The following is a 27,222-nucleotide window of genomic DNA, read 5'->3' on the forward strand; positions in this document are numbered from 1 at the left end:
TTCTTCCTGTCTGTGTTTAGAAACATTTCTGTCGGCCTCTATAACGTAACTTCTCCTTGATGTTTGTAGTCTGGTCTTGGACAGTTTTTAATCTGTTTTGCTTTTCCCTGATAAGATGGATTGTACAGAGTCTACGTCGGTGTATTAGGGTCGTTGTAGATGGGAGACAAAAAGGAGTACATTTCTGCTAAAAGACTCAGAAATTCTCTAAAAAAAAAACTTGGAAATTTCTGTGCTCCAAAAGTCGGAGCAGTTACAAGAGGAAAAAACTAAGAACAGTTTTGAAATTCGAACATTTTTGACTTAATGAACTCAGAACATTTTCAAGGTTTTTCGAGAAAATCTCTGAGATTAGTTAGTCTCAGAAATTTCTGAGAAAAACCACAGACATTTTGAGATTAATCTCTGGTAATCTAAAAAACTGGCACACTTTCTGATTTTTTTCTGTCGAAAAGGCTCAAGTTTTTTCTTGCAAATGTTCAAGTTTTGAAACTCAAAAGTTTCCAAGTTTCTCTAGAAAATTTCTGATATTAATCTCTAAATTTCTGAGTTTTTTTCTGTAAATTTTTAGAAATTTATAGAAAACAATGGCCCTACCATGCCGTTGTACATAGCCCTCTAGTGGACATAAGTATTTTTTTCTTCCTGGCGTTACCTCGACTTTGTAGTAAATTTTGCATTTCTTCAAAATTAGATTTGGGTTCACTTGTAATAAATCAAAACTATTTTGTTAACCCTCCTATTATGTTCCGGGTCAAATTGACCCATTTTAAAGTTTAAAAAAATGTTTAAAAATAGTTGGAAGTATTTTTTTTGCATGAAACTTTTTCTATTTCTCTTAATAGGTGCACTCTACATATAAATTGAAAATTTATTCATTTCACACATTTGTACCAACCCCTAGGTCTACTTTTTACATAGATACTGTTCGGGTCAATTTGACCCGGCAGTCAGGTAAAAGTGCAAAAAAAGATTAAAAAAGCTAAAGTTTGAATAATCTAAGTGGATTGCTGCAACGTTTTGGTCTTGTATGTCACCCATTACGCTTGTTATTCTTCCTCCTGCATGTCTAGTAACTCTGTTTGAGTGAAACTAGAGCAGGATGAATTGTAACATGTGGTGTATACCATCTTCACAAGTGTCTGCGTTTCCTCACTTTGAGCATTCGCAGCAAATGAAACACCAGATTCGTGGCCTTGACAAAGGTGACGTCGAGAAGAAGAGAAGGGAGCTCCATGCTGCCTACAGAGGCTTTTCATGTGCACTGTCTGTGCACGTCATGAATTATCCATGATTGCAAAACAGACCTATTGCTTGCTGTTGCTGCACAAGACGGGGGATTGGTATGTAAAATAATGCAAAGTATTCACAGGAATACGCCTGCATGCGTTTACAGTCTGGGTTTCATCAGCGCTTTCTACCGCAGCACATTTTCTGTGATACTATAATGTGACATTAAAGCCGTTGAATCTAAAGAGTCTGCCGTCTTATTAAATGGGCAGTCTACGTGGGATGTGAGGACACCGTCCCCCACATTGGACAGGAAGGTTTAATTTATCCGTAGCTGCAGCGACAGAAGCTGAGCCAAGCATCTGCCTGTCTTACTCTCAATGACAGCAGCATCCATCGGCGTCGGCCGCCACTATCTGAGATTTAACCATCTGTGCTTTCATTTGTTTGCTTTTGCTTTCTGAAGAGTTAATGAACACAGAACATCACGCCCATGTGGTGCCTTTAAGTTTGGGGCTAAAGGTTGTGCGGTTTCTGTATATAATTTTTTTCTAGGCACATAGAGGCATTTGATAGCACAATCAAGTAACTATGTTACCTTCAAGTTGTTATAAAATTGCTATGTATTTCAAATATGACTTAAAAGATCATTTACTTTGTAATTTATCGCTTTGAAACTGGGCCTCCGTCTCTTCAAAAGCTCCTGCTCTTTCTGAAGCTCCGCCTTCAGGAAGTCGTCCCAACATGGCTCCTCAATTAACGCTTTAATAACGTTTTTAAGAGCGTTGCGCTGAGAAGCAGCTCCTATAATGAGCTCCGCAGTTCCACCAGGTGTTTGCTAATTGCTGCTGGCTAGTCTGAAGGGGCTGAGTGGAGGAGGGCTGCTCTGTGAGGCGGACGCTCGGAAACTGCAGCTCTGCTTCTCGAAGGCGGCTCTCGGTCCCTTGCACAGCTCAATTTTGGTTATCATATTCAAAGTGTGCAGTTTCAATATTTTGCAGTTTATTCATTTCTTTGCCATCAAAATATACAAATTATTCCAGTAGCATCCTGATAAATTACAGTATATAGTGGCTTTGTTCAATGGGCATAAATAGAGCATCTAGGTTTGGTGAAGGTCTTTAGGGCACCAGGGAATTAGAGTGCTGCATTAGAGAGCAGCAAAAACATGAAGCAAATTCATTCCATGTCTGTTTATTATTAGCCACCAACGTCTGATTAGTTTATTTAACTTCTATCTAATGCTTTAACTGTTTTGCACAGAAACATCTGCAGATTTGGTTTGTGTATTTTAATCCTAATGTTTTTTTTGTTTGTTTTAGACATTTATAATCAAACCTTGAGCAGAAGGATTGCTGGGATACATCATAAAAAATAATCATAGCTAAATACTAACAATAAACACCGATGCATAACAGAGCCTTATTGTATTATGAGTACACATTTATTAGAGGAAAACGGTGCTTTTCCTCCTGAAGGCTTCTGCTGCCATCTTGTGCTAGAGTCCAAGTAATCACATTTTTTTCTTCTCTCATCATACTGTAAGTGTGCTGTACAATAAAAACAATGCCTCCGGATGTAGAATTGAAAACATAACAGTTAAACTGAAATACAACATTTGATGTGTGCACTAGCTCACGGCAGCAGGCTAAAATGGAATAAAACCGAGTTTAAGTGAAGTATTAGTTCAGGTGTTTGCACAGTTGGGTTGAACCTTGGAAAACATTCATCGTAGTTTCAATGTTATAATCTATTTTATGTTTTATGATTAGTTAGTTTCGGACATTTTACATTGAAAGAAATTGACTTGGAAAAGTTTCTTTTGTCATATTTTATTTTGTTATTTTGTAATTATGTTAGTTATATGGATTGTTTTCTTTTTGGTCTGTAAAATACAAAAAACATTTCATATTCCTTTCGTCTGATTATGTAATTTCTTAATATAGATTGATTGATATTGGGTAGCCTTTTTACAATTTTTTTTTTTTTTTTTACTCTTACTTGAGCATTTTCTTGGATGGCTATTTTTTAAAATTGTACTCAAATAAAAATATGTTGAAGTACTCTTACTGGAGTACAATTTTTGTTGTGGTTTTATGCCGGAACAAAAAAGATATTAAGTAGTATTACTTTCGTCAGACAAACAGAAGGCGACCATGTCGGCTGAAAGCAGGTGAGGACTAACGGAGGATGCTAGAGGTTTGGCGAGAGATGCGCGCATGCGCACCAGCTCCTCTCCTCTCTCCGCTGCCTCTCCTTTGACTGGCCGCCAGTGACCTCCCAGTCTCCGCAGCATTGCACAAAGTGGACTGGGCGACAAGGCGAAGACGACACGGGGGAGAAATGGCCGGGATTTTCGGGAAGATATTCGTGGGCATTTACGTGGAAATAAAGCGAAGCGACGGTACGTGGCCGGCCCAGCAGCGCGCGCACACGCCGCTCCATCCGGCTGGTCCGGAGGAGAGGAGCGAGCAGCACCGACGGCTCCTTTGCTAGCTAACGCAAGCTGGTCACACGAACACTTTCTCCGGGTTGTAGCGCTAAAAAGCTGCGCGGTGTGAGGCGGATAAGCCTGTAAACACACGGCTGCTCCGCTCCTCCGCCCCGCGCTGTCGCATGTTAGTCATGCAGTCTGAAGCCGGTAGGCCTGCGGGGCAGCAGACCGACAGCCACCCGGCCGGGCGGGCGGGGAGGTCCGTCCACCTGCACGGCTGTCCGGCTGTGAACGGGATGAAAACCTGCCCCGCTGCCTCTGCGTCACGGCATTAAAGCCTCCGGTGTGGGACAGGGTGGATTCATCCACCTCTCTGCACTGCAGCATCCAGCTGTGGCCTTTGAATGCTGGGCTGAAGGATGGCTGCATGGGCCTCTCACTTCATTATACCTCATTAAAAAAAAAAACAAAAAAAAAACAGAAACAGCTGATCCCTGCTGGGTTTGGCCTCACTACTGTCTCCCTTATGATGATCTTAGCTTAAAGCAGCGGATTAGCTTGAGCAGCAAATTAATTGACTGACAGTGAAAAGTCACATCAGCCACACCCATTGGCTTCATGATGGTTTTTCATAAAATAATTACATCCTCAAACACTTTGATTTAGCTTATTTTTGTTCATCAAAAACAACAAAAAGAAAAGCTTGTAAAAAAAAACCTGAACATGGTGGTGGTGGTGGGGGGGGGGCTGGTTTAGTTTGGATTTGACTTTAAGGATCCAGCAGCATCTGCAGTCAGAATTTACCTGTGTCTGCATCCTCACCGCAGGGCGAATACACCAGGCCATGGTCACGTCTTTACACGAAGACAATGAGAGCGTGACGGTGGAGTGGATCGAGAACGGGGACACCAAGGGGAAGGAGGTACACCTGCCGCTGCTCTGAGTTGTGTTTCACCCCAATAAGTCGAATTTATCGTGATCTGAAACGCACTTGCAGTCAGAGCGCTTAAAATCCCTGAAAATCCGTTCATTTCAGTTTGCTGTTTTCAAGGTTTGGTATGCGATTTCTATATAAAAATCCTTGAAAGTGCTTTATATACAAACTACGCAGTTTTGTAATAGAGTGTAATATAACATTTGATTAAAAGCCTAAAATTGGAAAACATCATTTAAAGTTGCGACCAGATATTGTCACACAAACACTTTTTTCTCTCACTGTCTGAAGTTAAATCAGAATAAACTTTTCTTGTTTTAGGTCAGTCAGAGTTCCCAAAATTATTTCTATTTGCTAAACGCCACAAAACTTAGCGAGAACATCTTTTAGAGATTTGTTTGTCTCTATTTCAAATACATTGTGTTTTAAGCACTTAATACAAGCTGAAAGGTAAAGTACCTTAACACAGTTAGCTCGGATTCTTTCGATGTGATGAATATTTATTATCCTTAATGACTCAATGACTTATTGATCTGTGTACATGAAATAAGGGTTTCTTATATTTTATATGTTAAACAACGTTATTGAAATTATTACTGAAACAGAAAGAGCAGCTTTTGGAAACAAAGAAAACAGAAACACATCATGTGTGAAAATACACCTTTTAAACTTGACAGTATCAAATATTATGTGCCACAGTGGATCGTAAATGTTCTGGGTTAGAGTTGCTCCCATTCCCAACACCAAACTTTGCCACCAAACTTGTTGTAATTGTACCATTCTGGTTTTATTTCAGCTCTCACAGAGATAAACAGCTTGTGGTCGTCTTGTGTTCCTCAGATCGACCTGGAGAGCATCTTCGCTTTGAATCCGGATATCGTTCCTGATGAAGAAATACCTCAGAGTCCCGAGGCTCCTCTTCCTCCGTCTAGCATCACTAAAGCCAGCAAAGTCCCCAAGGTTTGCTCTTCACTTAACAACGGACTGTTATCAAGTAGAAATGTCCTGTTTTTAGGTTAATGTGTGGAATTTCAAAAAATCCTGCCACTGCAACTATTTAATCCGAATTATGACATAGATTCATTTTTATAAACTAAGAAAAGATTCATTTTCTCAAAGTTTAAACTTGATGACAGACGCGTACGACTTCATGGTGTGTTTTGTTCGGCATGTGTGCTTCTTTTTTTATCGAACGTTTGACTTTTGTTACATTTTTAGACCCGACGGATCACAGCGATACCTAAACCTGAAAATGCTCCACGGGAGAACAGAGGTATGTTTGACCCGCTATCCATTTTGAATACTCCCACTGTTGTTAGTTAAAGAAATATTGACACCCTGCTGTTACTGGACACTTTCTGGTGAAGTTAGAGAAAAATGTCTGTTTATGGAAGATGGAGAAAGTCAAAATTTGATACCCTGATGTATGATTTTGTAAAAAGCTGAGCTTCTGGTTAAATCTTAAAAGTCTGTGATTAAATATTTTTGTGAACAGGCGAGTTTATTTCAGAACTTTGCAAAAATCTATACAAGTTGTGTTTACGTTACAAATGTGCGCAAATCTTTGCAAAAAAAATCTGCTTCTGTTGGAAAAAATCCCCACAATTTAGCTATTGCATTGTTTTCATTAAATAAGAAATACATTTAAATCACACGTGAATAAGTGTGTTCACTCAATAAGTCATTAAAAAACACGATGTGTTATCATCCTCCAGCTACTTCCTGTTGCCGTCTTCATTGTTGTTTTCTCCAGTAGTAACATCCGGTTGACTAATGAGTCGATAAAAAAAGTGTTTCCATTGCAACTTTGCAGTTTTACCTGTCAGCTACCACCTGTTCATGCTAATGCGTGCTATGTTCACTGATCAGGAAAAAAGGTGGGATTTGCCTAATCTCTAATAATTGTTGATCAGGTATAAAATCTTTTAATTCCAGTCACTCTGATTGGATTGTTGTTTGTAAATTTATTTAATCCAACTGATTTAAATGCTAGAATATCTCAGATTGTTGCTCTGTAGTATCCTATTAAAGTTAGCTGAAGGTGCTCTCTACGTGGCACAGTCTTAATAGCATTTATGGAGTAAAGTAGTGAACATGTAAACATGTTTAATGTGTTGTTTAAATTATAGATTAGTTTTGTTGGAATTTACAGTGAGAAAACATGAGTGATCTAGAACATTCTCCTTGAAACAAAAATTTTTGTCCCAAGTTGTGTGGATTTTATGGATTTCTCTTTATAGCCTGAAGTCAGACGATTCATAATCGATTTGTCACAATTAGTCTGATTAATCGATTCAGCCCTAACTAGAAAATGGTGATCTCAGAATTTGAAGTTCTACTGTTGTGTCATGTCTGGTTCTTTTCCAATCTGTGACGACGACCAACGCTCTGCTCTGCAGCTGCAGCCGTGGGAACGACCCGGGCCCGTCCCAGCCAGCACAGCCAGGCTGCAGAACCCCCCCCGCCCTCCATCACCCCCCAGCCTGCAGTGAAGGAGACTCTGATGCAGCAGCAGAACGGTAACGAGCTCGGGTCCGCGCACGGCTCCGTTTTGGTTCTGAGTGGCGCGTCCAGCCCCTCTGTTGTCGTGTTCTGATGCGGTCCCATCCAGTGATGTCATGCTCCCAGCCCCAGACAGCTGGTCTTCGTCTAGTCAAAGCCTCTTTCTCTGCCGGTGGAGTCATACTGCGGCGCTTGTTTCAGTTCCTGCTGGGGCTGTTTGGACGACTAACATGTGGATACAAAAAGAAACTCATCAAGATGCAGTGCTTGCAACTTTTTAATAATTGCACATCTTGTTAAATCCCGCAACTAAAGAAAAGTGTTGAAGTTTAATTTGTTTCTTTTTACTGTTGTATGATTTTTTTCTATTTGTTGAGTCATTTAAATGTGACACAAGCTGCTCGTCATCTCTCAATACTATTAGAGTTAGAAGCTAAATCTATGTAAGGTCAAGTCAACCTCAGATGTATGTGCTGGGCTTTTTTCTATGCTACGTTTCCAGAAATCCTTTATTCCCTGTTTTATAAATTAGTTGTAGATAAAAGTTACATTTTGAGTCCGTCTTTTGTCTTCTTGGGCTGCATTATGTGTAAATCAAATGTTCATAAACCAACAAGTACATATAAAGACTCCTAGAAACCACATAGAAACAATAGAAAATGATAACAGTTATTTTATTTATTGATTATTTTGACAACTATTTTGACGATTAACCAGCTATTCTGATGATTAGTCCATTAGTCAGTTAATTAAATTGGCACATTCTGCAGATTTCTCATTTAACCACTTCACCTTATTTTATGCAACTTTAGAAATTCATTCAAAGATGCAATTAAACAATAATTCAATTCCTTTTTAAATAAGAAACATTTTATTGCCTAAAGTGCAAAAGCCCAGCATTGCTTTAGTTTATTCTGGATCATTTGTAGCAAAGGATGCATCTGCAGCTAAAAAATATGTCTGACATGAACATGTGAAAAGCTTTGCCCTTTCTGCTTGACTTATTAATAGGGTTGTTCTGGTGATTATTTATTGATTAATCAATTAATAATTGGATTACAAAAGGTACTTAATAGGAGAATTTTTACACACAAAGTCTTTTTTTATCTTAATTGCAAACTATGTATATTTTTTGTTCAGTTTTGGCTTCATTACAGCTCTGAGTATGTTACTCTTTGAGCAAATTGCCTTATTTTCAGTCTGTATACCTCAGTTAGTGATTAATCATTATTTATTTACACGGCGTTGCTGAAAATGAGAATTTGTTCTCTATCAATTTACCTGGATAATGTGAAATTGGCTTTTTTGAGCTGCACATCATGTTATAATGTGATTCTGTCATCAAAATCATAGCTGGAGTGTTGCTTTGATTCTTTCATGCTTGTTTGAGGAATCCTTTAATCTCCCGTGGCAACCATTCAGCTGTGCAAAACGCATGGAGGGGACTGAGCACCGCCTTCAAGGACAAAGCTCCTCCCCCACTCAGCTCCTTCAGACTAGCCAGCAGCAATTAGCAAACACCTGGTTGAACTGAGCATCTGATGAGCTCATTATAGGAGCTACTTCTCAGTGCAGTGCTGGTAAAAACGTTAAAGGGTTAATAGAGGAGCCATGTTGTGGTGACTTCCTGGAGGCGGAGTTTCAGAAACAGCAGCTGCTACTTAAAGAGACAGAGGTCCAATTGCTTATAAATGATATTTTTATAACAACTTACGGTGCTATTAGCAAACACCTGGTTGAACTGTGCATCTGCACCTGGTCAACCAGGTTGAACCAGGTTCTCTTTGTAAGCAGACTTAAAATATGCTATAATAATTGCATATGTGACTGGAAAATACATAATGCTGCCCTTTAAATAAAGGTTAGATAAAATAATAAAGGTTAAACAAAATAATAAAGGTTAAATAAAATGAAATTCATTGATTTGTCGTTTCCAGCACGAAGAAAATCCAACTGTGTGAAGGAAGTGGAGAAACTGCAGGAGCAACGAGAGAAGAGACGTCTGCAGCAGCAAGAGCTCAGAGAGAAGAGGGCGCAGGTGAGGACAGAACACACACACAGCCACACACTCACATTCACTCACCCCTCCACGCGTATAGAGATGTGCAGCAAGGAGGAAAGTTGTTTGTGAAGGAAGCATTCTTTTTGTTTTACTGGTTTAAACAAATCCATTCTTTATTTTCAGTCTGCTTATAAAGAGAACTGTTGTCTTCTAGACACAGAATCTGGACTGATAAAACAAGTGGACTGTTTTAAACAAAATCTACTTAAAGTGAAAAGCAAATCAGAGTCCACAAGTCCTGACATTCTAAAACCATTGCAAAGTAAAAAAAAAAAAATAATAATTTTATGGCAGTAAGCCATGCTGATTTCTTTGTTGTCGTTTTTGTCCTTTCTGTCTCACCGCAGGAGGTCGATGTCAATCTACCCAACTATGAGATCATGTGCATGATCAGAGACTTCAGGGCCAGCCTGGACTACAGACCTTTGACCTCCAATGATGCTGTGAGTCAGAAACGCCACACAGGTTAGGCAGGGAAAGCAGGAGGTGCTGCAGATATGGAGGCAGAGGAAAAGAGGCGGTGGAGTAGCTCTAAAGGACAAAATAGATTCAAGAATGAAAATGATTTCAAGGAACGACAGATGAGGAAAAAGAGGACATTAACAGAGCAAATTAAATAGAGAATGATTTTTCTGTTTCAGATTGAGGAGCACAGGATCTGTGTGTGTGTTCGCGCTCGTCCCCTAAATAAAAAAGGTAAGATGAACGTGTTCAGACCGTTTTATCCTCGTAATCAACTGATTGCTATGGTGTCTGAGTTAATAGTTAAAGCCTTGTGCTGTAGCTGAGCTTCAAACCAACAGTCAAGCTCACACATGATTTCACTAGCGACAGGAAGCAGATGTTGTTGCCATGGATACAGCATTCTGCAGACCCTGAGGGGGAAAAGAAGCTCTCGATACAGGACAAAGAAATGACAGTTTGTAATGAAATAGGTGATAGTCATAATGTCACTCACAAGGCCTGCTGTGAGATTCACATGGTAGGATAATCATGAGTAAAAATGTTGCAGCTTATGAATCACAATATTGAAAATAAATTGCTTTTATTTAAAAAAGAAAAACAACAATAATCCCTACTACTGCTACAACAATATACTCGTTGTTTCAGTTCTAATTGATGTTGTAAATGTGACATTTCTTATTTCAATCCTGATTCCTACTTAACACAAGAATAAACAACAAGGACTCGTTAAATGTCTGTGTGTCATTGAAACGCTTGCTGCATCAAAGCATGTGCTCCTTCCTCAGAGTTATCAGTGAAGGATCTGGATGTGATCACCATTCCCAGTAAGGACGTGGTGATGGTCCACGAGCCGAAGCAGAAAGTGGACCTGACCCGCTTCCTGGAGAACCAGACGTTCCGATTCGACTACGCCTTCGACAAGAGTTCCACCAATGAAATGGTTTACAGGTGTGTCGGCGTTTTTCTTTTCTTTTCATAGCCAGGCATCCATCAGACAGTCCCTGCAGGTGATTGTTTTTTGGGGGGAGTTTTGCAATCAACATCTCTGATTTTGTGGCGCTGCTTTAGAAATACTTACATGGATGAATTTTGCGATATTTGTTTCAAGCTAAAACCATTCCGACATCTACATGAAGAAAAAATAACAAGCAGACAGATCGAACACCGAAACATTTTTATTCTTGAAAGAGCTTAAATAGCTCAAAAACTAGGCAGCAGAGTAGAAGAAGTAAGAAATATTGCCACCTGCTGGTGGGAGTTAGTCACTTAAACTCAATGTTTTTGACAATTCTCTGTGAAAAAAATTGCAATAAATTCACAATTATGCATTAGCTTGTGGGGATTTTGTTTATTTTACGCAAATTTCCACAATGATGATATTACGAAAAACTGGAGGGACAACTGGACAATTTCAGATTTCTAAGTTTGAAAGGCTTTTGACTTGCAAAAATACAACTTTGCTTGAAAAGTGTAAACCTTCCTGACTACAACAGATGCTTCAGTATGTTTTAATGCTCTCTATAATTTGTCTGACTTGATTTTAACCCCCCCCCCCCCCCCCCCCCCCCGGTACTAAGAAGAACAAATTATGATATTTACATTCCTTGGGAATATTTAAATAATAGCTGTTAGAACAAGTGTGGTGCGTTCGCTGGCCAGAAAAAAGCCACATTTTTGAGATTAGTCAATCATTGGAATATTTTCCAATTCGGGTCGACAGAGAAGTTCTCGGTACATCTCACGTTTGTATTTGCTTTGCTGCTGACATGTTCTTCCCTGCTGCAGGTTTACGGCCCAGCCACTGGTAGAGACCATTTTTGAGAGAGGGATGGCCACCTGCTTCGCCTACGGACAAACAGGAAGTGGAAAAACACACGTGAGGGCTTTCACGTGAACCTGAAATAACGACATTATTTTAGTCATCGATTAGTCTATCAATTATTCCAACGATTGATCAATTATTCTGGTGATTAATCGATTAATTATTGTGACGATTAATCAGATAGAAAAAGTTGGCACATTCTGTCGATTTCTAACTTAAGCATTTTTCATACAGTAATAGAAATACATTAAAAGATGCCACTTGATGAGTTTAGGGTAGAACAGATTCACAGACAGGATTTTTTTGTCTCTTAAATGCAAAATGTAAACATTTTTTTGCAGTTTTGGTTTACAACTTAATCACTGCTCTGAGTGAGTGTGTTCTTCCAGCAAATAGCCTTTTTTTTAAGCCTATATGATGAATTTTACGATTACTCAACGACTAAACTGGTTGACGATTATCTGATTGATCTGATTAATCATTTCAGCCCCATTCACAACATTTTTCCTCTCATGTTTTTCATTCCTGCTGGACTGTGTGTGTTTTCAGACAATGGGAGGAGACTTTTCTGGGAAGAACCAGGACTGCTCAAAGGGCATCTATGCTCTGTCGGGTCAGTTTCTCCTGTTTCACTGCTGCATTAAACATTTCTTCGACTTAACTGGGTTTCATTTTTCATTCTCACGGCAGCCAGAGACGTTTTTCTCATGTGGAAGAAACCCGTTTATAAGAAGTTGGATCTGCAAGTTTTTGCCACATTTTTTGAGATTTACAGCGGAAAGGTTAGCGTCTCAACAACCAAAGAGCTGATTGAACCCAGAACAGCGGAGCGGCTTAATTACACAGTCACTGCATGTGTTTAAAGGTGTTCGACCTGCTAAACCGCAAAGCCAAGCTGCGGGTCCTGGAGGACGGGAAGCAGCAGGTGCAGGTGGTCGGGCTGCAGGAGAGGGAGGTGAAATGCACCGAGGACGTCCTCAAGCTCATCGAAATGGGAAACAGCTGCAGGTGAACGCCAGAGGAGTTTAACTCTGAGCCAAATGTTGCAGTAGTTTGTTCAGAAAATATCTGACTGAGAGTTTGGATTTCCAGGACTTCGGGTCAGACCTCAGCGAACGCTCACTCCTCTCGGAGCCACGCCGTGTTCCAGATCATCCTGCGGCGGCGGGGGAAGATGCACGGGAAGTTCTCGCTCATTGACCTGGCGGGGAACGAGAGAGGGGCGGACACGTCCAGCGCCGACCGGCAGACCCGACTGGAAGGAGCCGAGATCAACAAGAGCCTGCTGGCGCTGAAGGTCAGCGAGCCCCGGCTCCAGACGCCGCTGGCTAACCTGATTAGTTCTAACAGAGCCAGAGCAGAACCGGCTTCATATGGAGGGCCGCTCTGTGTCACTGACATGCTGGTATTCAGGTTCCTCTGAGCACATTTAGTGGAAATGCTGCAACATCACCTGCAATATCTATAATAAATAGAAACATTTTTAATGACATTAGTATTGGGTTTATTTCTTTGGGGAGAACAGGGGCAGTTTAATATGGACAATGATATTTTAGGAAGGAACAGAGCTTCAGCTTGAGAGCAGCGTTTTTTTATTACGTCTTATTTTATTTGCTTCATATGTTAAATCATTCTTAAATATATTTTTATAAATGTACTTGTACAAAGTAGATTATTCACCCATCAGATTGGTGCAGAGTGCTGTTATACCATTTAGCTTTCATGGAACTTTGAAAATATTCTTTAGAAATGCGGACGCTGACGTTAGCATTGGGGACGTCTGTGCTGCTGCTACATGTTTAGCACTGAGATGCTACGTTAGGCCTGAATAGCTTCACTGAGAGGCTAACTCTGTTTAGCACAACTTGAACACGACGATATTGTTTTCCTACGTCCAATCAGATTGCTTTTTGAAGCAAAAATGAACAATGAGCCAAGATTTGTTGCTTATGCATCAAATGTACAGGGTTACCAGAAATGGGCTAATACAAAGGCTCTGACCGGAACCTTTTTATGTAAAGAAAAACAAAAAAGCAATGAATTGTGTTACATTTTTATAACATGTTAAAACCTGTGTAATTAATTAGACAACATGAATGTGTAAAAATAAATCTAAGCTAATGTGGACTTTAAAAAGAGACACAATATGTAAACTGGAGCAGAAAGTCACCAGCGTGATTCTTCTTCAGTCTATATAGTTACATGCTAAATCATTTTGAGTGAATTTGGGTTTCCTGGTCTCCTGCTGCAGGAATGCATCCGAGCCCTCGGCAGAAATAAACCTCACACTCCCTTCCGGGCCAGCAAGCTGACCCAAGTCCTCAGAGACTCCTTCATCGGAGAAAATTCAAGAACATGCATGGTGAGGCATCAGGAGCAAAGGACACTGCGCTCGCTGCTGTAAACAAGCACAGCAACATCATGATTCTCTGTCTCCAGATAGCAACCATTTCTCCTGGGATGGCCTCCTGTGAAAACACATTAAATACGCTGAGATATGCCAACAGGTAAAGTGAGTTTCTTGTGATTAGAAGCTCAAATGTTTTTATCTGTTTGATGATGAGACTTTTTAGGAAACTACGTCACATAGCAGAGGTGGGTGGAGCAGTCAAAAATTAGACTTGAGTAAAAGTAGCTCTAGTTCATGTTTTTACTCAAGTAAAAGTAAAAAGTAGCTGGAAAATGACTCAAGTAAGAATGAAAAAATATTTGAGTGACTGATCAAAACATCAGTTATTTCATTTTGAAAAATTACATCAGTAGACAGATCAGAATATAAAGTTACGTGGAAATTTTGGTGTATCAAAAACCAAAATGAAAACAATTTATACAATTGAAAAATAATAAAAAAATCAGGCAAACAAAACACTTTTCCAAATCAATTTCTGTCAATATAAAACTTAATGTGGTTTATTTTATTTTGCACAATTAAAAATACAAATTAAGGATATTAAGAAAAATATTAACAACAGTACATGAAGAGGCAAAAGCCCACTGGGCTTATGTGAAGCAGAAAAAAATACAACAAGCATGCAATCGTTCATCAGCTGATCACAAATTCATAAAATACAACCATATAGAAAAAATAAAAACACATCTACAGAGTATTAATGAAAATAAAATATGTAAAAATAAAAACTTATGAAAGCTTCACCAAAAACTGCAGGCGTGTGTCTAGTGAATTATTGGTTTAAAAAATGTTTGCTGAAATTTTACTCAAGTAAAAGTAGAGCGTAGAAAAAGTAATTTTTTTCCAAAAGGTTGCTCATGTAAATGTAGTTTCTACCCGACTATTTCACACATTCACAACTAGCTACTGTCTCTGCTTATTATCTAATGCAACAGTTTGAGGCTGTAAACACACTAAATATGTCTGACCTGAAGATGCTCCTCCTCTCACCTCTGCCTCTTCTGTCTGCAGGGTGAAGGAGTTTGGCATCAGTCCTTCAGACATTCCCTTCTCTCAGAGCGGAGGCGGCCGCTCGGAGCTCTCACCCACTTATGAGTACGATCGCTGCACCTATTTACCACAACATTTCCCCCAAAGAAACATCCATCTGTGATCTCTCTCCAAGGGAAACAGGGCAGACATGATGCCTGCATGACCACACATCTGAACAGGCTGCTACTGTCATTTAAGAAATCAAGAAATCAGCTCAAAGTGGCAATAAAGCTGGTTCACTGAGGAGAGATTCAGCGCCGCTGTGATATCTAATAGTTTCTATGGTTGTTGCCTTGGAGACAAATGTCCTAAACAAAGGGTCTGCTATTTACAAACTGCTAGTTGTTTCTTTTTTCACTCATTCTAACCAGATTTTATATTTTCCTTCCAATTTTAAACACAGTAAAAGGGACCAAACATCATAAATGATGTGTTTAGTGAAAGTTAGCCTAATGTGATTCAAAGCTGTCCAAAATGTTGAAATATCAGTGATTTACCAAATCGCCTTGACAACGTGTTCTTGCTCTTTCTGGGCTTTTTGTCAAGCTTTAATGGGTTTTTTTTTATTTCGATACATTTTCTTGAGAAAGAAGAAGTTTTCACTAACACTAAAGTAACGACAAGATCCTGACAGTGAAACACGGCGGCAATAGAGCCGGCTGGAAATGGATCACGGAGCTAAATCTGAAAAGTGCGGCACGATTTTCTGTTTAGCTATCAAATCGTTGCAGATCAGTTACAGTTACTGAGACGCTTCTTTTGGGGCTCTTAATCCAAAAGAATGAAAAAAAACATGTTGTTTACATCTGTTTTAAACTTGCATTAAGTTATTTTTTGCATCGTTTACTAAAGGAATTTAACTGATTTATTTCAAGACCTCGCCTCCTAACCTGTGCCTTGAAGCCCCCCCTCTTCCTCCTGACGCCTCTGTAAGCTGTGATGTGTTGTCAGGATGAAGCAGCTGACGGTGGACCCTGCAGCAGCTCTGGACTGCCACCAGGAGGGACGCATCACCCAGCTGGAGGTCCTGGAGGCCCAGTGGGGGGTCGGCAGCTCCCCGCAGAGAGACGACCTCAAGCTGCTCTGCGAACAGAACGTAAGCAAAACGTCGCAAACCACAGAAGAAGAAGAAACCAAGAAAGTAGAGACAGTAGTTAAAAGTAAAAGTCTTTGGATCTGAAGCAGGAGGAAAATACAGCAGATCACCACAAGTAGATTCATATTCAGACTTTTAATCACTTCAGATTACACACTGTAAAAAAAAAAATTATAATTTTACAGTATAAATAAAATTCTGGCAAACACAGCCGCCGGTGTACGTGCAACTCTATATATAACATATATATATATATATATATATATTGACATGGAGATTAAAGTCTATATGATCAAACACAAGATGCATCTGGAAAGTATTCATAGTGCTTCATGTTATGTTTTGTTCATTTCTTTCCTCTCTTCTGGAAAAAGTTTTGTAAGATTTTTATTCATTTATTACATTTATTTAAATTGGATTTTATGATGAGGGTCCATCTGAAAATATAGTGTGAGTTTGTGGGATAGAGTTTATAATCCTACTCCTTTTCGAGCATGTTAAGATTAATGTGGTACAAAAATACGTGTTTTTGCATCCCTCGTTCATGTGTGTGATTTTATACTTCTAACATGTTCGAAATAAAATAAAATAAAAATAGAAAAGCAAGAAAATAGAGCAACGAAGCTAAAAAACAAGCTGTTTCCAGATGTTTCTGAAACTTATAAGGGTTTTTCTATATAAAATATAAAAAGTTTTTTTTCTCACTTTTGAACACATTAGCACTCAGAGATGCATTAGAAAATGCTTGAATTTCAATTTGGTGTTTTCAAGGTTTGGAAAGTGCTTGATTTCTGAGTAAAGTCCTTGAAAGTGCTGAATATTCAAAACTGCACAGTTTTGTAATGAAATGCAAAAACGTTATTTACAGTTGAAACCAGATATTTTTATACACCGAATAAAAAGACACACACTTTTTTTTTTCCCCCTCACAGTCTGAAGTTAAATCAGACTTTATGTCGGTCAGAATGACCAAAATGATTTTGTGCGAGACAGAAAGGTCTCTGTGTTTCCTGTTTGTTTTCAGGAGGAAGAGGTTTCTCCACAGCTCTTCACCTTCCATGAAGTCGTGTCTCAGCTGGTGGAGATGGAGGAGCAGGTGCTGGAGGACCACCGGGCCGTGTTCCAGGTACAGCAGTGCAGGCGTGCAGAGACTTGATGTTTTTCTGTGGGGAAAAAATGGAGGATAAATGTTAGGATTTTCATGTAATTACCGAGTGTTACCTGTAGATGTCAGCAGAGCATCACAGTGCAGTTTGCTGTTGCCAGGAGTCGATCCGCTGGCTGGAAGACGAGAAGGTTCTTCTGGAGATGACGGAGGAGGTGGACTACGACGTCGAGTCTTATGCAACCCAGCTGGAGCAAATCCTGGACCAGAAGATCGACATTCTGACCGAGCTGAGGGGTAAAACGCAACGTTAGCGCTGTTCAGTTCACCCCACGCTAAGCTAGAGACTCTCCGGTCCGAGATTAATATCTGTATCGGTACCGATACTGAAACCGATTCAAGATCGGGCATCAGTGATAATGTGCCCAATCCATAGGGGTAGATCTATTCGATCTAGTTCTATGCTTCGTCTTCTGAGCGAGTGTAAATAGTTGAAAATCTGCTAGAAAATAGATTCATCTCGGAAAGTTTTGAGAGAAAAAACATTGAAATATCTGAGCTTGAAAAGTTGAAAATGTTCAGCTTTTGAAACTTGAAGATTTTTGACTTGAAACTCAAATTTCAAAGTTTTTTGTTGGGTTTTTTTGCAGAGATTTCTGAGATTAATCTCGAAATTTCAGATTTTTTTTTCTGGCAAATTTTCAAACTCAAAAATTTCTTTGTTTTTTTTTTTTTTTCTAGAAATTTTCTGAGATTGATCTCTCAGTAGTTCGTACTAAGCTGCCATAGATAAAACATTAATAAATTTGTATATACATAAAAAAAAGATTTCTGGTTTTCTAGCAGCCTACGATAAATAGTCTACATTTTGCATAGTAATGAAGCCAAAAATCAACAACACCTGATAATCTTGGCAACAAATAGGTTTCTATATGGTTTCCATAAATGTTTTCATTCTAACTCTGTGTGGGATTTTTTTTTTTTACCCATTTTAAACTGTGTAACTCTTAAAATTCATGATTTTATTCCTTCTTTCAGATAAAGTCAAGTCTTTCCGCTGTGCTCTCCAAGAAGAAGAACAAGCTAGCAAACAGATAACCCCCAAGAGGCCTCGAGCGCTCTGAAGCAGCCATGATGAGATCGCTGTACACACAGGAACAGACAAACTGAGAAACCTTTTGACCCCTCTGCTGGTCATGCATTTCATTCCCCCTCATTCATCCGTCCTGTTAAACCAAAGAGCAGACGTGCTCTTCCATCCCCACCGTTCAGTGTTTCGAGAAGGTTTGTATGGAAGGCCGATTTGGAATTAATGCGCGCGCTTTCCAGCGTCGCCTGGCATCTAATAAACGGCATCAAATGTGGAACCTGCTGTTTATTTAGCGCCACTTCCTGTTTAACATCTGGTTGTCAAAAAAGTACAACACATCAAAGCGTTTATTATTCACCTGGTGATACTTGGCAACGGTTAATTAGTAACTCCGCCCTCTCGTGTTGATATCCAAAGAAGATGTCTGAACCTTCAGCGACGCATGAAAACAATTACAAAGCCAGCCTTCTGTCACCTGTAGAGGGCGCTGATGGAAGGTCATGTAGGAAGCAAAATCAGACATTACTAATCGAGCCCCGATATTCACTAGTTTTAAGACAGACAGACAGACAGATAGATTTTAAAAGTTTACAGGAAGGTTTGGATCTCTTGAAAGAAAATTCAAATTAAAAAAATTATGCATTTTTTTGCACATTTCTCCACAGGGTTTTATCATTCTTGCTGTTGCGTGTAAAGATCAGACTTTCAAAATAAAGTCTCAATTTGCTGCCAGGAAAAGGACCTTTTTCCTGCACTATGTATGTTAATAGTCCAATCAAAACTTTATTGCTTTGGCTGACACGTTGCTATTGACTGAACAGAATAAACTAAAATAACCCAAAGCGTTGCAATCTAGTGCTCCAGTTCAGCATTAAGGGTGAACATGTGTTAAATGTCACACATGTTGACACTTTAAAGGGTGAAGTTTTTCCCATACACTGTATTTCCTTCATTGTATGGGCACAAATAGTGACAGCAGTTCAAATTTAAAACTATGTCGGTTAAGCATATTGGAATTTTATGGCTTTTACAGTAGTACTAGATGCTTGCTAATGGGGTTTTAGCCTTTATTTTAAGGAAACTCAATGTTTCAGTAGTTTTTCAGTTTTCTGGAAGTTTGTTCCAAATTTGTGGGTGCATAGAAACTGAATGCTGCTCCTCCATGTTGGTTCTGACTCTGGGGACACAAAGTAATTCTTGTTGTGACATTAGTCCTCTAATCCTGGAAATGTTCTTCATCTGACAGAAGGCCGACTTTGTAACTGTCTTTATGTGACTCTGAATGTTCAGGTCCATCACTACATCAGCTGTAATAGATGGAGCTGTGTGCTTCCTCTTTAGGTCCAAAAATAATGATTTCAGTTTGGCTTCTGTTCAGGTGAAGACGTTTATGACACATCCATTCATTGATTTGTTCCATGCACAGTGCTTAAATGAGCTCATAATAACCAAGTGACATTGTAATGTAGAGCTGTGTATCATCTGCATAGCTATGGTAATTAATCGTTTTACTAAATTCTGATGTTGCAGGAGCCTGTAGATATTAAATGGAAGGTCACATGCGCTACCCCACATGTGACTTCTGTCCACTCTGACAAAAAGTTATCTACAGAAGTCCCTCATTAGTCTGTAAGTTAATTGTGATGAATTTCTGCTTACAGCTAATTTCATACACATTTAAGATTAGAATATTACATCAGAACGACAAATTTAAAAAGTGTGCTTAAAAGCTGCTTAAAATAATTTTTAAGCAGCCTCATTGAATCACATAATCTTATTTATTAATATGCCTATATAAAGGAAACAATAAACTTTATGTAGAAATTAATATGGCACAAATTTTCTGTCTGCTGTAAAACTATTGTAGATCAGTGCTCGACTTAAAAGGTCTGATTTAGCTCCAGGGGGCGGAGTTACAAATTCATCGCCATTTGGTGTTTGTTTAGCGTCACTGGCTGGCTGCGATACACTTTTTGAACGCAAGGTGGCGCCTATTGAACGTCGTTTATCATTTATAAACGGCAAGTTTCCCTCTTTATCCCGGCTATTTGACGATCCTGTGTCGCTGGGAAGCGGCTAATTAATTCCAATTCGGCCCTCCATAAGATTTGTGTGCATACGTCACAAGTGCTACGTTCAAGAGCAATTAAATGTGAATACGTTTTTCCTTTTGAGAGAATTTTTTATATGGTCAATCATAGCTTATCTTTACTACTATTACTGTCAAGCTGTTTGTTTTGGGCCAATTTTATAAACCGCGTTTTGCCATTTTGTGCAATATGTGGAGGATTTCCTTCCTGCTCTCCCCCTCATCTCAGCTCGGGACAAACACTGACGTGGAAAAGGAAGCGCTGTCTTTGTCTTTACACGGTGTGTAAACAGGATTGACTGAAACTAAACTGACCTTAACTACCGGTAAGCTAAAGGGGGCGCTGTAATCAAAGACGCTACCTGCAGGACATTTCTGAAAACAAGTTTTTCTTTTGCCAAAAATAATAATAATAAAAAAAAGACTTCTTCTTGTTTGTTGTGTGTGTCCTTTTTTTTTTTTTACTTTACGTAAAATGCCTTTTAATGTGTGGGAGCTAATAAACTATTAGCTGTTCAAGTTGTTCCCTTTGAAGGTAAAATGCCACACATGAACAGATTTTCTTGCTAAAAGAATAATTATATTTGCTTTAAAAAATGCCGGAGAAATCTTTGAACAGGTTTGTGAAAACAAACAATCTCTTGGTTTGTGCCTCCTGTTTGATTGAACAACGTGAGCAGTTTTATTCAAAAGCCCAAACTGCTCCTTGATCGCTAAATAAAGCACATTTTAACTCTTTTACAAACAACAAATCTGAGTGGAAGCACAAAATATCGAATGTCAATTTCATCCAAAAGCGACACAGTTTTATTTTCCCCATATCTATATTTTATTGAGGAATGGAGAAATGTTGAACAACATGATTGCTGTATTATTAATAATAATATTGTTATTAAGTGGTTCCAATTTGACAGAGGACATGCAGCAGATTGTTAAACAGTTCTCTGGGTTTCCATGCGCGTACTTGTGACTGGTAAAAGCAGTCTGTGGTTATAAGTCAAAGGTTTTCTGTAAAACACTCCAGGTTGAAAAACTGTTTCATGAAATCCTATAAAATGCTGGAGATGCAACACAGGCCAACAGCAGGTTTGAATACAAAGAGTTGTGTGCAGGTGGTGTGTCCGGTTCGTCCAGTAGCTTGTGTCGTGGTAAACTTTGACCTCTGGTGGAACCAGAACAAGAGCGATGCACAGGAAAAAAAAAAATCAGAAACCTTCCAGGCTCAGCTGCCTTAATGGGAGCCAAACGGACAGAAAGAAAATGCTACATATTTCAAATATATTTTTACCTGAAACTTCCAGAACAACAACATGATCCTTAACTAAAATAAATAACTCTCAGCTGCTCAGGTTCTACATGTACATCTTTACAGTATTTACACATCCATTATGAACGAACACTCTGATCCGACTCAGCAGCCAAGGGGGGATTATTTGGTTTGGGTCCATAAATCTGAAATGTGTGGCAGAACAAAGGTTCATTATCAGTCCGGGTTAATGAAATGTAGAGGTAAACAGAGTAGATCTGTGGAACGGAGCTACATTAGGCATGGCTCAGTATGAGATTCTCACAGCATGAAAGGTTTCAGTAATTTGTACGATTGCACTGATTTGACAATTTGGGCCGATGCCAACATTAATATTGCTGATAATTAATATTTACCAATTTTATATATATTATAAATGTATTTAACTACCCTTTTGACACCTTGGGGGAAAAAAATGAACAACAAGCACACTGCTGACTTTATCACTACTTCTCTGCTTCAGTCAAACTCTTAACAATCCTGCATCACTTGGCCAAACAAATACAAATGACCAACATCTTCCCGTCCTCAAAAAGATAGCAATAAACATCGGCTGTCAATATCAGGCCAGTTTTATTTATCGGACCAATATAGTAAAATATCAGCTGATTTTAATAGTATCAGCCAATACTGACTGGGCCGATACTGATATGCTAAAAAAAAAAAGACTAATATTGGCCAATACCAATGGTGCGTCCTGAAAATGTATTTATTTTTGTTATTTGAAACTTTGCAACACTGTGACATTGATAACCGGCCCATGCCTAATCCACATCATTAAGAAGCTCATGTTGTTTTCTGATTTGTTCTTTTACAAATCTTACTGGCGAATGTCTTGACAGAACAACTGGTCTAAAATTACTGCTCTGTCGCTGAAATTATCATATATCTGCCTGAGAATTATATCAATTAACAATTCAATGCGTCAATGAATGGCCACTATGTGACTAATATAAATATAAAGTATGAGTTAGCGTAATTTTTTTTTCCCCAAGTAACTTTTTTAAAAATGCTATTTTTAATTTATTTCAAAAATCTTCAAATAGTTTGCAAGAAAAAGCCACCAATTGTAATTAAGAGTTTTAGTTATATATTGTGTCATGTTTTTTTTTTTATGTGCTCATGTACACATTCGGCTGAAATTGCATATCCATATACACTCTGGAACGAAAACGCAGAAGTTAAAGTTTGTAAAATAGATTTCAACAATTGTATTTTGCGTGATAATCCAATCCTGGGGAAGAAAATGGTTCCGTTAAATGATTACAAGCCCTAAATTCATCATGAGGGTATGTAAACTTCTGGAACTGTACTTTGAAAGCATTATGGGAAATGTAGTCCTGAGGACCGGAAAAGATTAACGACACGAATACCTTAAAGATGCCGTCTGATTTTGGTTGCGCTGAACCGTATTTTAAAATTCTTGGTCTGAATCTTCGCGTTTTCATCTGCAGCCACAGTTTGGCACGTTCATTATACTGACATCGTTTTCCTTTCTTCCCAAAAACACACACAGTAAGCTTCCCGCCCTGGCAGAAATCAACGGGGGATTTTCACTACGGAGGCGTCAAAAACAGTGACAAACAACAACTATTACACACTCTCTTGTAACCTAGTGCAAAAAGAAACAATGAGGTTAAATAGTTGATTCACTACAGTATTAGAGAATGATTTTGGCTTTTGTCGTTTGATGAAGACATCGTTGGTCACACAGAGTGGAAACAGACAGAGCTTCCAAAAACTCCCACAGGCTGGAAAGGAAGGGCTGTTCAGTCAGCTAATCCAATCCAATCCAGATTATATGAATTGAACTGAAATACAGTCAGGTGCTCATTTTTAAACACTTGTGTCTTGAATGCGCTTCCAGTCTAAGCGAGGGTGAAAAGGAAATATTTTAAAGGGTCATTACCAGTAGCGCTCAAAAACAGTGAAACAGCAATTGATACATTAAATTATGAAACATTGAAGAGACTGAAACAAGTTGTTAAAAAGCTATGGCTACATCTGGCTAATTTAATTTTTAAGTAATTGAATACTCTTAGTCATACATGGGTTCATCTAAAAGAAATAGCAAGCCAACATGAAAATAATAGCATTTTTGCTAACATTAACTATTTAGCTAATTTTGACCTAAAAATTAAAGCTACCTACCTTACTTAATGGATTAAGTCAATGTTATCCTACATGCTAGCATAAGTCAACATGATTATAATAGCATTTAACAAGATTACACTTTTACCCAATTTCTACTTCAAAACCAAAGTTAACTTACTGAATGGACAAAGTTAAGTTTAGACAACATCCTAGTGTAAGCCAACATGATAATAGCATTGAAGCAAACATTAGCTTTTTAGCCCATTTTGATTTACTGAGTGGATTAAGCTAATGTTAGCCAACATGTTAGGTAACACTGTCATGTTGCTATCATTGCCGACATGGGTTCCTGCATGTTGAACAGAGTAAGCTACTGTAGATCACCTTGCTAGTGCTAGCCCTCTTTAATAACGTAGCATTTCAGCACATTTTCATTTAAAAGCCAAACCTAATACACTGAATGGAGTGAATTAATGTTAGTTAACATGTTGGTGATAGCCCATTTGCTATTGAGAGCATTTTAGCTAGCATTAGCAGTTCGGCTAATTTGAGCTTTTACGTAGGATTTTTCATTCTGAATGGAGTGTTACTCCATGTCAACATAATAGTGGTAGCTAACATGCCATCATAAATATTTTTAGCTGGCTGTTGCTTTTTTAGCTTAAATAATGCTGTTTGCAACCTAAATGAGTAACTTAATATTGTGAAATATATTTAATAAACCATAACCTGTAGCATATTAGTTAAAATCATAGTTACCACTGAGGCATTTCCCCTCCATCACTTAAAATGGAAGCACATGTTGTGCTCAGGACATTTTTAACTTTTAAAGCAAGATGAACATCTGTCCTAAACGTAGCTGATTTCAGTCTCCATTCAGGCACCTGACTGTTGTCCTAAAACCTAATAATCTACAGAGCCTTCCTTGAACTCATCATCCGTTTTATCCACTCTGGCTTCCTGAATCAGACATGACATGTCTTCTTTTCCAAAGTCCATTTTGCATGAAAATCTACAGTTTAGTAGAAGAAAAGCAGCAAAACCCATAACACGTCGTCTTGGGCTTAGGAGAAGTGCAAGGCGTACTCTCCCAACCTCAACATTCACCCCTGAACGCACCACGAAACATTCAGGCTGAAACGTTTCCACGCATTCTTCGGCCATTTTGGCGCAACAAAAACTACGTGAAATTCCTGCTTCACAAGCCGTTGTCCTCAATCAGCAACACTGAGTCCATAATGTGGAAACGCAAAAAGAGCACAAAGCTTGGAAACGCCGTCTGACTCCCAGAGCGCCGCCAGCAGGTGGGTCCGAGGTATTGCAAGCAGATGATTATAAAGGGATAGTTGCTGTGGACTGTACAGAGTTCAGTTGGTGCTTTAATGCTGCATGCCCTGTTTTTCTGCTTCCTGTTCTCGCTGTAGAGTCAGTGTCTTGTGGGATTTTAAGGCCTTGAGTGGCCAAGAGGCCACGCTGAAAGGAAAAGGGCGTAACAAAAACTACAGCTCTCCTGTAATGTGTACTGAAACAAACAAAAACAAAAAAACAACTAATGATGACAAACAATCCTGTTCTGGAACTTGGACTAGATACGACAGTCCATTAACCAAACTTCCAAATAAAACTTTTCTTTTTTTTAGTGTGTAGAAAAGCAGAGTTTTGGTTTGATTTTTTATGTATTTTATCTCAGAACTGGATCAGATTTTAATCATGTTCCAAAAATCGAATTTGCTAATTGTTGCTAACTTGATACGCTAACTGTGTTAGCAATACAAGCTCTACAAGTTTTCCAGCTTTTTCTATCCAACCTTCACTAGCAACGGCTAGACATTACCAAATGAAATAAATGTTCATTGGTAGCTTATTTTCAATTAAAACAAAATTTAGCTGCAAACTACATCTAGTTAGCTAACTTAATTTTGAGTTTGCTAACTCTTTCTGAAGTAGTTTGACACTAAATATTTAGCTTCCTAAGTATGTAATTAGCAAGATGAAGCTAAATATTTACCTAATTATTTAGCTTCATCATGCTAATTAAACATTTAGTGATTTTTTTCACTAAATGTTTAAGAATCTACCAGTGGAACTAGTATTTTTTATTTATATGCAAAAATTATTGACTTATAACAAGCTTATTTACCTTGCTAAAATGTTATATTTACGTTATTTAGTCTTATTTCAAGTGTACTAAGATACTTAATTGGTAAGATTCAGTGTTTTTGCCGTGTTTAGGAAACAAACAGGCTCCAACAGGATAAACTATATGTGACATTTAGCATATTTAAGACTATACTTTTATGTATAGTTTCTAGAGCACGGTACTCATAACAGATACCTTGAGATAAAACTTTTATTTCCTTCTATAGTTGGGAATATAAGGGACAATAAAGTTGTGTTCCCCATCACGTACAAAATAAACCAAAACTATCTGCTTTTGTGTTTTTTTATGAACCTTTTTACGATTTATCTGGGTGTTTTTGCCTCTTGATGCCATGGCGGCGTTGTCGAAAGAAACGGTGGAACAGAAGTTGAGGAGAAAAGCCAGACACCTCTTGGCCTCAGACTTGTGTTCAATTGAGGATGAAACAGTCCTGAGCTCATGAGCGTGAATGCTGGGACGGAAAGTCCTTCGGAGAGGAGGCGGTCCCGTTAAACGAGATTAATTTAAGGCTTATAATATTTCATTTTCTTTTTACATGACGCATCCTATAAAAGTCTGACGGTAAGAGGATCATGCTACAGAACGTTTTGATCTCTGCCTCCCTACGACTCGGCCGCCCGTCTTCGTCACGTCCGGAGATCACGGAGCATTTTTGGCTTCCTGCGTAAACTTCACTTGGGGCCCTCCTTGTTGCCGCGGCCCCAGCAACCCGCCGCTATGCTCATGCTCCTCTGGGTTGCGGTGGCAAACGAGCGCTCGCGCTCTCCTTCGCACTGGCTCAGCGTGCGCTCGGTCCGTACCGGCTGGCTGCCGGAGCCGGAGCCCCCTGGCTGCTGGGAGGAGATGGTGCGGAAGATGTGGTTGCGCTTGCGGAGGAAGTCCCCTCCGGCCGCCCCCAGGGCGAAGCTGCCCTTCCTCAGGACCATGCGGGTGGAGGTGGACTTGGCCGGCCGAGACCTTTGGTTGTACTCGAGCTGGGACAGGTGGGACGCGTAGCCGTCTGGGATGAACTGCAGGAGAGGTCAGACGGTCAAGTTTATGAACGAATGGTTCACCATAACAGTAGGGTTTAAAAAAAAATATATATATATATATATATTTCTGTCATAAATTAACATGGGAAAATACTGAAATACAAACTCAGAGGATGAGAAGTTTTCCTCCTGGGTTATTAAAGAGTTTTATGTTTTTATTAGCATTTTTCCCTTAAGATTCAGGATCTATCAGCTTTTAGTTCAGTCTCTGCAACCAGAACCAAACTCCCAGAAGACTGAAAAGCTGCTGAAACACTGACTTCCTTTTAATCCAGACTTAAACACTCATTTGCTAATAACTGGAACATTGATTAATTGTGTCACATTTTAGCACTTTGAAGTGTCTTGTTGCTGAA

At 39.0% G+C, this 27,222-nt stretch overlaps 2 protein-coding genes and 1 long non-coding RNA gene across 8 annotated transcripts in view; 1 reads left to right on the forward strand and 2 right to left on the reverse strand.

The window, feature by feature from the left end:
• The first annotated feature begins 3,449 nt into the window (after window positions 1-3,449).
• LOC116724030 (kinesin-like protein KIF2A) lies at window positions 3,450-20,707 on the forward strand. The gene is made up of 21 exons (XM_032569335.1): window positions 3,450-3,634; window positions 4,492-4,586; window positions 5,439-5,558; window positions 5,817-5,871; window positions 6,998-7,117; window positions 9,038-9,138; window positions 9,510-9,605; window positions 9,804-9,858; window positions 10,413-10,575; window positions 11,413-11,503; window positions 11,999-12,062; window positions 12,140-12,231; window positions 12,315-12,457; window positions 12,542-12,746; window positions 13,701-13,811; window positions 13,889-13,956; window positions 14,871-14,954; window positions 15,843-15,987; window positions 17,012-17,113; window positions 17,254-17,389; window positions 18,131-20,707. Exons 1-21 carry the CDS (start codon window positions 3,574-3,576, stop codon window positions 18,214-18,216), a joined length of 2,193 nt encoding a protein of 730 aa, XP_032425226.1. The 5' UTR covers window positions 3,450-3,573; the 3' UTR covers window positions 18,217-20,707.
• LOC116724031 (uncharacterized) lies at window positions 15,392-17,267 on the reverse strand. The gene is made up of 2 exons (XR_004340098.1): window positions 17,041-17,267; window positions 15,392-15,974 (listed from the first exon to the last, which is right to left on the reverse strand). It is a non-coding gene; the product is annotated as an uncharacterized LOC116724031 (long non-coding RNA).
• Window positions 20,708-21,082: 375 nt separating the features above from the next.
• Window positions 21,083-27,222, reverse strand: part of pitpnm2 (phosphatidylinositol transfer protein, membrane-associated 2) — a 72,563-nt gene continuing 66,423 nt past the window's right edge. For all 6 annotated transcript variants that reach the window (XM_032569331.1, XM_032569329.1, XM_032569332.1 and 3 more), the window contains one exon: window positions 21,083-26,842. In XM_032569331.1, the coding sequence (XP_032425222.1) occupies window positions 26,504-26,842 (339 nt within the window). In that variant the 3' untranslated portion in view covers window positions 21,083-26,503. The remainder of the gene's footprint in view (window positions 26,843-27,222) is intronic.

The sequence above is a fragment of the Xiphophorus hellerii genome, chromosome 8, assembly GCF_003331165.1.
Source record: "Xiphophorus hellerii strain 12219 chromosome 8, Xiphophorus_hellerii-4.1, whole genome shotgun sequence".
In the NCBI taxonomy this organism is placed as follows: domain Eukaryota; kingdom Metazoa; phylum Chordata; class Actinopteri; order Cyprinodontiformes; family Poeciliidae; genus Xiphophorus; species Xiphophorus hellerii.

What these genes read in the sequence shown, in the direction of transcription:
- LOC116724030 (XM_032569335.1), top strand. Translation starts at nt 3,574, where the DNA reads ATGGCCGGGATTTTCGGGAAGATATTCGTGGGCATTTACGTGGAAATA. An exon ending in TCAGAGAGAAGAGGGCGCAG is followed by an intron (nt 9,139 to 9,509) that starts GTGAGGACAGAA and finishes GTCTCACCGCAG; the next exon opens with GAGGTCGATGTCAATCTACC. An exon ending in AGCTGCTCTGCGAACAGAAC is followed by an intron (nt 15,988 to 17,011) that starts GTAAGCAAAACG and finishes GTTTGTTTTCAG; the next exon opens with GAGGAAGAGGTTTCTCCACA.